Genomic DNA, 11,266 nt, shown 5'->3' with positions numbered 1-11,266 from the left:
TGGGAGTGTGCTAGTGTGTACAAGGTGAGTCTCCATTATATTATAATTTTTCAGTAATTTTTTGATGAGCATTAACTTTCGCCCCTATCTGAAATTGAAACTTCTCATGTTGAATGCGAGATTGGTCTTACTGAAATATATTTTAACTAAAAAATGTCAAATTTTGTATTTATCCCTGCTAAGTATCTTTTTATTCCATTTTGCAGATTGGTTTATCATGTGGATGCGATCATAACAGATAGCGGTTCCCAACCTAATGGTAAATATATTATCATATAAATGTATACATTTTTAAAGTGATGAGCATTAACTTTCGCCCCTATCTGAAATTGAAACTTCTCATGTTGAATGCGAGATTGGTCTTACTGAAATGTATTTCAATTTATAAACTCCAACTTTTGGGTTCAGATTACTAAATAAAATCTTTTTATTACTTTTTGCAGTTTGTTCTATCAAGTGGATGCGATCATTACAGATAGCGGTTCCCAACCAGATGGTAAATATAATATATTAATATGTATACATTTTTAAAGTGATGAGCATTAACTTTCGCCCCTATCTGAAATTGAAACTTCTCATGTTGAATGCGAGATTGGTCTTACTGAAATGTATAACAATTTAAATATTTGCCAACTTTTCGTTGTAGCTTACTAAATAAAAGAATTTTATATAATTTACAGATTGGGAAATAAAATGGATCCGATAATCGTGGATACCAGTTACCGCACAAATGGTAATTATTTAAATATATAAGAACATTAGTTTTAAATGTGATGAGCATTAACTTTCGCCCCTATCTGAAAATGAAACTTCTCATGTTGAATGCGAGATTGGTCTTACTGAAATGTATTACAATTAAAAAGTTTCCAACTTTTGGGTTATTGCTACTAAATAAAATCGTTTTCTTAAATTTTGCAGATTGGTTTAACAAGTGAATGCGACCAATATGGATACTAATTCCTACAAAAAAAAGGTAAATATTGCATTATATAAACATGTAAGATTTTAAAGTGATGAGCATTAACTTTCGCCCCTATCTGAAATTGAAACTTCTCCTGTTGAATGCGAGATTGGTCTTACTGAAAAACATCACAACAAATAATTAATTAAAGACTTTGATTATCTTTGACTAAATAAACGTTCTTCTTCTTTTTTAGATTGGTTAATCCCATGACATGATTAATTCTGATTCCGGTTCCTCTTTAAAAGGTAAATACAAACCTTTGAAAATAGTTTTAAATTGTTAATTGATGAAAAATAAATTCTGATTTATGTGGCATGATTTTCACATTAACCGCAACAAAACCCTACTCCAATAGGTCCTACTGACAAATCCTACATGAAATAATACCTTTTACCTGAATATAATAAAACACTCGATTAACAATTGACTTTCTTTTAATTTTTTAGTTTGCAAAGCATGTTGTTGTTATAACAAGGTAATTATGAAAACACTTTCAAAAGTTTCTATTGAAAATGATGAAAAGAAAGAGCTGAATTATGTGGCATGATTTTCACATTAACCGCAACAAAACCCTACTCCAATAGGTCCTACTGATCATTTTCACCAGAAACGAAAAGCGTGTTCTATTTTTCTCTCAAGCTAATTAAGCCTTTCTCTTTTAATTACAGTTGCTGAAGTCTTCCTTGTTGATTTGTTTTGAATTATAAGATTCACAACATATTCTATTCTAAACATTCTTTTTCCAGGTACAGTACTTCCCAAAACACCCCATCCAATTTGTAGTTTTAACCATATGTATTTGCAAACAAAATAAAAGTAAACAAAAACATGTGACCATTTATTTAATGGGATTAGGTCATGCGTGCTTTTAACCTAAAAATATAGCCAAAATCTTTGCCAAGCCTGTTTGGGCGGGCAGTCATCTACCAGGGGTGCAAAAAGAGCGCGAATGAGGAGCAAGGCGTCCGTTGGCTTAAAAACTTAAAATGGTCTTGTGTGCGTGTGTCGAAACGTGCCTTATTAATGATCCTCAATATTATACACATTTTGCAGTTTGCAATCCAAATGTGCCAACACGTTTTCTGTGACCATAAAATATCAGCGTGTGGTTTTTTTCGCCCAGCCAGCCCTGTGTTTCATTCCATCATCCCTTGGCGCCCTGACTATCGGACGCCATATTTGATTAATCGCAGTATATTTGTCTGTCACCATTTGTGTATGTATTCGGCTATGCTTTTTTTCGACGCGTCGTCAACTGAGCTGTCGGTTAATAGTGTAAATATTTTCGACAATTGTGCCGCGGTTACGGATTTGCAAGTGCCGACCAACTAGCTGGCTGTTATTAGCAGCTTTTAATACAGGTATGTGCTCGTTTATTGGTATTTAGTTGTGATGCATAAGGACATTGCCGGCATGGGCAGTTTTCTGCGGAGTGTAGAGGGTGCTTTCAAGTGACGCATGCGATCGTTTGTGTATGTATCCATTGCGACGCCATGTTGGATTTTCACTTTGAGGTTATTGATTAGTTTTCTGCGAGACCAAGTCGGTAGCAATTAAAAGGATCAATTATTTAGGGAAATTAATGAAGTGCAAGTAACTTGAGGGAAAACATACCGAATTTAGTATATATTGGTGGGCGATTGGTAGGTGGGGTAATCTGAACAAATCGATCGAGTTTCAGAGCAGGTAGAATTCTTCTGTTATTGAAAGGACTCTTTTTCGTCGGGTTGCAAATTTGTGACTTATTTCATTGATTTCTATAGTAAAGTATTTGTCTCTATGACCTGTATTGTTTTTACCTTGTTTGGATAAAAATATATATTTTCCCTTCTTTTTTTGTTTTTCTTCTTACATAACTAGTGTTTATTATATATAGGTAAATTTTAATTCACATGTCTCTTTAAGGCTTCTACGATCTTGTTTCGGAATCATCCTTTAAAATTTCACGCTCGCTACCTACCCTCACCTTTAGTGTTGTAAAACAAGGACATTTTCCTAAAGTTCTTTCCTTGTCTTTTTTTTCTGCATTTATACATAACACATTTATCGGTCATCGAAAGGTGCACGTGTGTGCCACCCCCCGCACCACTCCCCTTTCTCAACCGCACTTGCGGAAGCAACAACAACAACCGCTAGACCACTGCCATGTGTTCCCAGAAAATGCCTGGAAGTGGACAGCGGCCAGGGCTCACATACACATACTCGCAAGCACACATGTGGCTGCGACGCTGAGTCGGAATCTGGATTACTTTGAGATCTGATCGCAAACTCGCAGCACCGTCTTTACTCTTTTCCGCTGGCAAATAAAAGTGCAACTTGCAGATGGAATCAGTGTTGCGCTCAAACGAAATGCATTTCGGCAATCGTTTGCAGTCAGCATAAGTGCGGAAAATCAAAGTCTCAAAATGTTTTGATTGTGCTCTTCTTCGCATCGCGTGTTTGCTTGTGTGGGTGTGCGGGTGTGCGGCAAAAGGCGCTAAACCAACACCAACAATCGTGCACATACCGTTTCTGTGATACTGGGTCTGTTTGCAAAAAGTGCGTAAAAAATATGAATAAAAAAATGATTACATTGCCCACAGATTCATTGCTGTCATGGGTAGCCTTTGAATTGTGTTGCCTTTAGCACTTCTGCTTAGTCCGTGTGTGTATCTGCTGCCTTTTCGGGGCAGTGTGGCTCATTGAATTTGCAATGTGCAGACATTTAGACATCAATAACTATTACAAATTGAAAGCCAAAGTTATGCATTCGCAGTGTCACGCATTTGTAGTTTTATAGTATATAGTAGAGTTTTAGTAGTACTGGAAAAAGTGATCAGTACATTTTCCGGCCAGTGTTGCCAACACCGCATTAATTTCCACGGCTTTTGAGCACTGGGAAATCATCCTGATTTTTGAGGTTAAAGTTTTTCCAGCGTGCAGTAATGATTTTTTTCGGCTTTTCCGCAGCATGACTTACGAACTGCCGCCAATCGTATTAAAGGGCAAAGAACTGATCAAATACCGCCATCTGAAGCGCAAATATCCCGTGTCCAAGGCCTTCCTGCATCGCAACTGGTGGAATGTTAAGCGGTTCTTAATCTACGCCCTCAGTCCACGCTGCGTGATCCGAAATTATGCCTGGCGCCGGCGGCGCAGCCATCGCGTCCGGATTGTGCGACGTGTCCGCATCCTGCTCTTCGATCCGCGTCTCAAGCGGATGATCAAGCGCCGCCTGCAGAACGTCCGCCAGTGGTCCACGACCTTGGTGGCTCACTACAAAAAGATGGGCAGAATCGAGGAGTACGAGGAGACTGAGGTGTACAGTGTGGCCGAACCGCTGGGCGCCGAAGAGCTTTCGAAGCAGATGAAGCAGCAGCTGGAGCTGCTAAAAACCGGGAAGCGGAGTCTCTCCCTCATAGAAGACAACAATCCCAGTGTGGATGTCCCGGCGAAAAAGGCCAAGGAGCAGATTGAGGTTATCCAGGAGACGCCGGATGATGACGCCGCCGTTCAGCTGGATTCACTAGTTGGCCCCTCCAAGGAGGCAGCCGAAAGAACGCCCACGAAGTCACCTGCTCAAGCTGCTGCCTTGGAGGATGCCCCCACCCCTGCCACACCCAGCAAGGAGCAGAGCGGCCAGACCAGCACCTGCTCCAGCGCCGAGAAGCCGGACAAAGCGGAGAAGGCCGGCGGCAGCAAGTTCCTGGACATGCTCATCAGCAAGGTGCGCGTGAAGAACTTTGCCCGCGAGGCTAACATTCCCTCGGAATCCTTAGCGGCTCCGGCCTTCGTCTCCGAGGACGAGGGCAGCGAGGACTTTGTGGGCTTCGACGAGAGTGTCCACCAGCCGGGCATGCTGCTCACGCCGCTGGTGCCCACCAACTGCCAGACCACGGAGGGGAACTCCGCCTTTGTCAGTGAAACGCTGGATGCGTATATGCGGGAGCATCACATCAACGACGACGAAAAGGACGACAAGGACAAGTTGCTCGAGCCGATGGGACACGATGGCCAGGTCACCTCGCACAGCATGCCGCCGCCGATGGACATGCCAGCCGTTCCGGAGGCACTGCAGCGCTTGCGAACGGTGGCCGAGAGGCGGCAGTACCTGCAGCGCTGCAAGAACCACAAGATGGGCATCATCAACAACGAGGCCAACATATACAGGGAGCTGCAGCGCAAGCAGCGCCAGCGAAAGGTGAAGATCGGGGCCATGCAGGGCCTGCAGGCGCCATCCTCTCAAATGCCCTTCACCCGCCAGGGCTGGCAGGCAGCCAGTTATGTGGCCACCGAGAACTCCAACTACTACTACCAGGTAAGTCGTCTTAGGGGGCTTTCAACCTGGATTTTGGCTAATAATCTTTGGCTTACTTCAGGTAATCCAGGTGGATGGAGAGATGGTGCGCCTTCCGGGCGCCCGAGGCAATAATCTTAGGCGCGAGAAGAGCCCCTACTTGAGCCGGTTAACTTGCAAGGAAAAGAACGAACTGAAGTGCAGCAGCCAGTGCCTGGATGCGCGCATCAGCCGGGAGCTCAGGGTGATTCCCACACAAGTGGCTCCACCGAGGAACCCCAAAATCCTCAACCAGTTTCCGCTACCCGCCATTTTTCGTCCCTGCCCACTGTCCATGAAACCGTTCCAACGACCGCTGGACGATGACACGGCCGCATTGCTGCTCGCCGGCGGAAGCATGGCGGTGGTTAGCATGCCAAACGTGCAGCTGGACGTGATGCCCCAGCTGGGCCGTCCGCTCGACGAGATCGCCAAGCGGTATCTGCAGCACATCCTGCCCCATCACGACATAACGCGCGAGTGGGCCGAGTTCAGTGTGTCCACGCTGCAGACGCCGCCCGCCTGCATGCGGGATGCCGAGGAGCAGGCTTCGCAAACGCCAGCCGGTCGCCGCAAGAGTTTCACCTTCGTCATTCCCTACCTCAACGATCGGAATCACATTCTGGTGCGGCGCGTGGTGGATCGATCGGAGCAGTTGGACGAAAGCTTTAACGAGGTGCCCGAGAAACTGCAGGAGTTCACCTTCCGGGAAAAGCTCTTGCTCTCACCTCAACCGAATGCCGATGTGCTCGCCTGCGCGGACATGATCAACGACATGATCAACACTGTGGCCATCAGCTGCAGCGAGAACAGTTTCATAAGCGAGGACCCGGATGCGTTGAACGTCAGTGCTGCACTGGGCAAGTCGTCCGATCTGAGTCCCGCCAAGGAGGAGGCTGGCAAGGATGCGGTTAAGTCTGGTGGCAAGTCAAAGCGGCTGCCCAACAAGCAGAAGCGCCTGGCCAGCGAACTCAGGCGATTGAATGCCACCATCATAGACGCCGCTGCCAGAAATGCTGATGGTGGGTTTGTCTGCTCTATCTACCTGTAATGCATTAGTAACCCATGATTTTTATACCCTTTAGCCAACAAGCCCTGCGCCAAGGATCACTGTCAGTTGGGCTGCCTGTGCGCCAGCTTGGCAGGCACAGAGCTGCCTGTCCGGGATCATTGCGGCAGGGCAGAGTGTGTCCTGGATTGCCGTTGCCTGGGTGCGGAACAGGGTCGTGTTATGCGCGTGGAGGCTGCCGATGTAATATTACTTTTATGACTGACGCCGTAGCTGCTGTCCTAACAATTTTTATCTAATTTCAGGGACGAGGAATTTCCAACGAGGATGCGTTCAATTTGCGTCGCAAGGCCACTGCGCGGCTGGCCAAAATGGAGAAGGACTTCACCTCTACATTGGTGCTCACCGACAATGAGACGCTGCTGATCAACGAGTCGCAGGGCGACAAAAAGCGACGCTGCACAAAGGCTCCCAAGCGGTACGAGGATTTCGATGACACCATGTTCGACGAGGAGGAAAAGGATGTGGTCTCACCCACTACGAAGAAGCAGAAGAAGATTGCCGCCGCTGCTGCGGCTGCCGCTGCGGCTGCTGCGGCCGCTGCTGCTGCTGCAGCTGCCAGTGCCAAGATAGCTGCTCCTGCCCTAAGCGAACCCTGCTCGGTGAAGGACACGGATTTTGCCAAGTTAAAGCATTGCTTTGTGGGACTCCGTCGCTTGCCAGACATTGATAACTTGGCCACGTTCTGCATGACCCACCAGCTTTACAAGTGCTTTTGCGGCGGAGACTCGCCGGATGGAAAGCCCGTGGTGATCGAGAAGGAGCAGTGGAACGCACCGGTGACCCACTTCAATCCAGACCTGGCCACCAGGGCTCACTACAGTTTCGAGCGGCCGCCCGAGGATGTGCCGATAAAGAAAAAGGGCAAGGAAAAGAAGTTCAAGCCAAAGTTGGAGCAGAAAGCAATTGAAGAGGAGCCAATGCCAAAGATCCAGGAAGAGGAGTCTACTCCACCCAAGACTGAACCCAAAGAAGAGCCGAAAGTATCTCCGACCTTGTTCAATGATGAGTCTCCACTCCAGCGTTCCATTGAGTTGGACACAATCTTCAGCTACTTCCGTTCGCGACCTAATATCTGCCGGCGGGCCATTTCCGTGCCCAAGAACTCCTACCAGCGCCTAAACAAACGGCGGGCGGAACGAGTGCGTCACTACATGTCCCGCCAAGAGACTGCAGAAATGTTGGAGCTGCTGAAGACTCGCATGCAGGGCTCCATTACCTACTACCGCAAGGAACTCGATCGCCAGCGCAAGCGGGAGCAAAGCAAGATGGCAAAAACCGCCGCCAACGCCCCTGTCATCGAGGTGCGTGACGATTCCGATGGAAGCAGCGAGGTGGGCAGTCGAAAGCGGAGCGGAAAACCTGAAAAGGGTCCGACTTCAAGCAAGCGCATGAAGCTCCAGTCGGAGGCACCCATACCCATACCCACACCCGAAACCGCATCCGAACCCGCACCCGCACCATCGCCTCCAGAGGAGGAGAATAAGTTGGACATTCAGGTGCCCCGCATCGCCGCCTGCTACTCGCTGAATGCCGCCTCCGTGGATGTTTTGGGTTCTGGCATGGCAAACGCAGCCGCGGCAGCTGCAGCCGCATCTGGAGCGGCACACAGTTCCGTCGAGACGGACTCTCCCAACTTCCGGTCCTTCTACAACGAAGTGGTCAAGAACATGAACACCCTGGTGAGCAAAAAGATGCAGGACATTGACCTGGCCCTGCAGCGCGAGAGCAAGATCATTCCGGCCCCCAACGAGGAGATCCTGTGCATCATCAAGTGGACCAACTTCCTGGCCGCCTTTGAGTCTGGATTCGTGTTCATTTGGGACGTCCAGATGAAGACGCACAGCTTCCTGGCGGCCACCACGGCCAACCTGATGCCCTCGGTGTGCGGCGCCATCGGAGTGGTGAACACAAAGTTCGCCCCGGATCCGCAGGCATTGCCGCTGATGGCTCGCATGCTGATGAACTCGACGCGGAACGAGAACACCAACCGTCTGGCGGTGGTGATGCAGGGCAGGCAGAGCTTTTGGCTCGTCAAGGGATTCCTGCGCCACATGGAGGGCAATGCCTGCACGAAGCCCACACCGATGACCCATCCGCTGCTCACCAAGAAGATCAATGTGCTGTGCTCGCTGCTGGTGAAGCAGCGCATCCGGGAGCACCAGAAGAAGCTGCAAGGCGCCGGAGGATCACCCTCTGAGGTCTCTGACAATCTGACCGCCGATGTTCCCCCGCCACCTTCGCTGCTTGCCAAGCAGCGTTCTCGGGAGCACCAGAAAAAGCCGACCAAGAGCGAGGAAGCCTCTTCTCCGCCGGAGAGTTTGTCATCCCTTGGAGCTGCAGGTGGTCGAGAGCCCAACTCTGCTGCGGTTCATATTTCTACTTCTGGAGCGGCTGCTAGTCCTGGCGGTCCAGCCTGTGCTCTGTCACCCGGCATCAAAGCCAAGAGCAGCGTCTCCGGAATCCGTAGCAACATCGAGTTCCGAAAGGTTCACCCCAGTGATGTGGACGAACTGCAAGTGCCCGAGGTGCACCAATCCGACCACCGTTGGGTGGTGCTCGACATCTTCGATGACTTCTCGCACATCTTCGTGCCGGCCTTCGGGGACATGATCTCGCTGACCAGGATCCACAGCGTGATGAAGGTGGCCGAGGAGACGCAGAAGGTGGTGAAGCTGCAGTTCTTTCCCAACGCGCCATACGACGCCTTCGTTGCGCCCTGGTCCAAGAAGAAGATCTTCTTTGGACCGCTGAGCCTGGACATGCAGCCGCCGGTGTTGGTGCTGCTGCAGAGCGTGGACCGCAAGATGATGCTGCGTGAGGTGTACCAGCGGGAGCACTCCATTCCCGTCCAGCGCCATCGCCGGAGCATGGCCCTCTGGGTGTTCCACGTGAACGGGCAGACGCACTTCGAGATCGACATGGAGTCGACGGCCAAGCTGGCGGCCCAACAGACCTCTGGACTCAATGTGGTGAAAATACCTTCCCAGTTGTCTGTGGAATTGGAAACGAAAGACGTGACGGTTCCGCCAGTGGTGATTATCGACAGCGATGAGGAGGACGACGATGCGGAGGATCAGCTGGTCATCGATGAGCAGCAGGACCAACAGCTCTTGACGGAGATCAAGCAGGAAGAGCTAACGCGCACAAACTTCACCATACAGACGATGCCCACCGGCAGCGGCGCATTGCAGATCACAACCACGGATTCGGTAGTTCCGCGTCCGCCCAAGGATGTGACCACCTGCCAGCTGACCGGCGGCTTTATGCCCTACATTGCGAACGTGCCCGCCAAGAATGGAGAGGCGGCACCCACCACCCAGTACCTGACTCCCCAAGTGCAGGTGACCACGTCGGTGTCGGCTCCCGAGGCTGCCTCCTCGCCCGGTTCCTCCGCCCATCCGCCGCCAGCCAAGGTCAGTCGCCTCCTGATGGCGCACAACAAGATCAACGAGTCGCTGCAGGAGCTGCTGAGTAGCGGGAACACCGTGACTCCCGGCGGCATAACGATCACCAAGCTGGAAAGCAAGGACAAGAAACTGCCAAGTGAAAGCGTTCAGATTGGCAGCAAGCGCAGCGCAACGGGGATTGCCAAACAAGTGTCCAAGGCGGTACCAGCACCGGGAACGGTTTTCTCGGTCGGTCAGCATGTCATTAGGCCATTGGCGAACACCAATCTCAAAGGCATTCAGCCCATACGATCCGTGGCAGCGGGAACGGGATCGGGAACAACGGGTACAGGAGCGAACGCTGTTGTTAAGTTGTATCCCCGACCAGCAGTAGTCGGTGGCAAGCGGCAATCCATGCCGGCGAATGCTAAGCCGGCTGTGACGGCGGCATCCCGTCAATCGCTGCCAGCCAAAGTGGCAATTGCCAGTGATAAACCAACTCCGGCGAGCACCTCCAAGTTGCCTGTGCTGCCGGAGCCATCCGCACGCGTCTCGCTGCCCGTGAAACCTTCAACTGCCGCGGACCAGCTGCCCGCTCGGTCATCTCAGCCAGCAAAATTGAGTGCTGCTCGCCCGGAATCGGGGGCGTCTTCTGGCCAACAGCCAGCCAACTCACCGGGCAGTAAGCAGGGCAACGAAGAAGACTGCTGTTACGGAATCATGGGCGCCAAGGGATTGCCGCGCTTTCGCGTCAAAGTCCAGGGCTCCGTGTTTCTGGTCAAGGTGCCCGAAAATGGAGTGCTGCGCTTCAAGACCTTCGGCCAAGCCGCCAGCTTTCTCAATTGGTGAGTGCAGGCGGAAACCCTTGTCCACACTTCATAGTTGCTAATTAAAGTTTCCCTATTCTACAGTCACGTAGCGAAGAATCCTCAACTCAAGGCACTCCTGCCGGCGCAGTGGAAGTTCCTGCCGCTGGAGCCCAACAAACAGGTGTCCATGGCGAATAGCACCTCAAATGTGCCATCTAAAAATCAGCAGCCACCGGCTGCCATCGTAATCGAAGATTAAAGCGTTATCCCTTGAATACGCCCATCACATTTATATTACGTTTATTTTAGTTGTTTAAGGCAGCTCACATATACACTCCCGCTTTTTCGGATACATATTAAATATGTAAACTAGTGATAGTTGTTAGGCTATTATTATTTAATGTTCTAATTGAGTTTGATTATGGTTACCCATTTTTTTTTTTAAATTAAAATCAACGTATTAGCGGCGACCGCAACGAAGTCAATGCAAACATTTAATAAATTTAAATGTCTTAAATATTTAAGATAAGAGAGAGATCATATTCGATATTATACTAGGAATTATAATTAATTCAAGATTGTTTGTTGGGAAGGCTGTTTAATTATTGTATATTCTGCTGCTTAAGTTCAATAGTTAGACAGCATAATTTCTGAAGTTTGTATCTTAGCCTAAAAAAAACCTTTTTAAATATACTTTAAAGATAAACAACAAAACTGTGT

General features: G+C 49.3%; 1 protein-coding gene and 5 non-coding genes across 8 annotated transcripts; all 6 read left to right on the top strand.

Annotated features, from left to right (window-relative positions):
• The first annotated feature begins 55 nt into the window (after positions 1 to 55).
• Positions 56 to 142, top strand: LOC121466937. Its single transcript, XR_005977099.1, has one exon. It is a non-coding gene; the product is annotated as a small nucleolar RNA Me28S-Gm1083 (small nucleolar RNA).
• A 147-nt stretch (positions 143 to 289) lies between these two features.
• LOC121466940 lies at positions 290 to 378 on the top strand. Its single transcript, XR_005977102.1, has one exon. It is a non-coding gene; the product is annotated as a small nucleolar RNA Me28S-Gm1083 (small nucleolar RNA).
• Positions 379 to 525: 147 nt separating this feature from the next.
• LOC121466941 lies at positions 526 to 614 on the top strand. The gene has a single exon (XR_005977103.1). It is a non-coding gene; the product is annotated as a small nucleolar RNA Me28S-Gm1083 (small nucleolar RNA).
• A 150-nt stretch (positions 615 to 764) lies between these two features.
• Positions 765 to 852, top strand: LOC121466939. The gene has a single exon (XR_005977101.1). It is a non-coding gene; the product is annotated as a small nucleolar RNA Me28S-Gm1083 (small nucleolar RNA).
• A 151-nt stretch (positions 853 to 1,003) lies between these two features.
• Positions 1,004 to 1,092, top strand: LOC121466938. The gene has a single exon (XR_005977100.1). It is a non-coding gene; the product is annotated as a small nucleolar RNA Me28S-Gm1083 (small nucleolar RNA).
• A 1,104-nt stretch (positions 1,093 to 2,196) lies between these two features.
• Positions 2,197 to 11,117, top strand: LOC108144531. Of its 3 annotated transcripts, none has more exons than XM_017269486.2 (6): positions 2,197 to 2,325; positions 3,914 to 5,261; positions 5,323 to 6,301; positions 6,365 to 6,531; positions 6,594 to 10,582; positions 10,649 to 11,117. In XM_017269486.2, the coding sequence occupies exons 2-6, from the start codon at positions 3,915 to 3,917 to the stop codon at positions 10,803 to 10,805; spliced, it is 6,639 nt and encodes a 2,212-aa protein (XP_017124975.1). In that variant the 5' UTR covers positions 2,197 to 2,325; position 3,914; the 3' UTR covers positions 10,806 to 11,117. The 3 variants fall into 3 exon arrangements, with proteins under 3 accessions (XP_017124975.1, XP_017124976.1, XP_017124974.1); XM_017269487.2 differs by lacking the exon at positions 2,197 to 2,325 and adding an exon at positions 3,165 to 3,487; XM_017269485.2 differs by lacking the exon at positions 2,197 to 2,325 and adding an exon at positions 3,165 to 3,502.
• Positions 11,118 to 11,266: the final 149 nt, after the last annotated feature.

This window comes from Drosophila elegans, unplaced genomic scaffold, assembly GCF_018152505.1.
Source record: "Drosophila elegans isolate 14027-0461.03 unplaced genomic scaffold, ASM1815250v1 contig_183, whole genome shotgun sequence".
NCBI classification, from domain to species: domain Eukaryota; kingdom Metazoa; phylum Arthropoda; class Insecta; order Diptera; family Drosophilidae; genus Drosophila; species Drosophila elegans.
The sequence above is the reverse complement of the archived record's forward strand: the minus strand, read 5'-3'. Positions and strand labels throughout refer to the sequence as shown.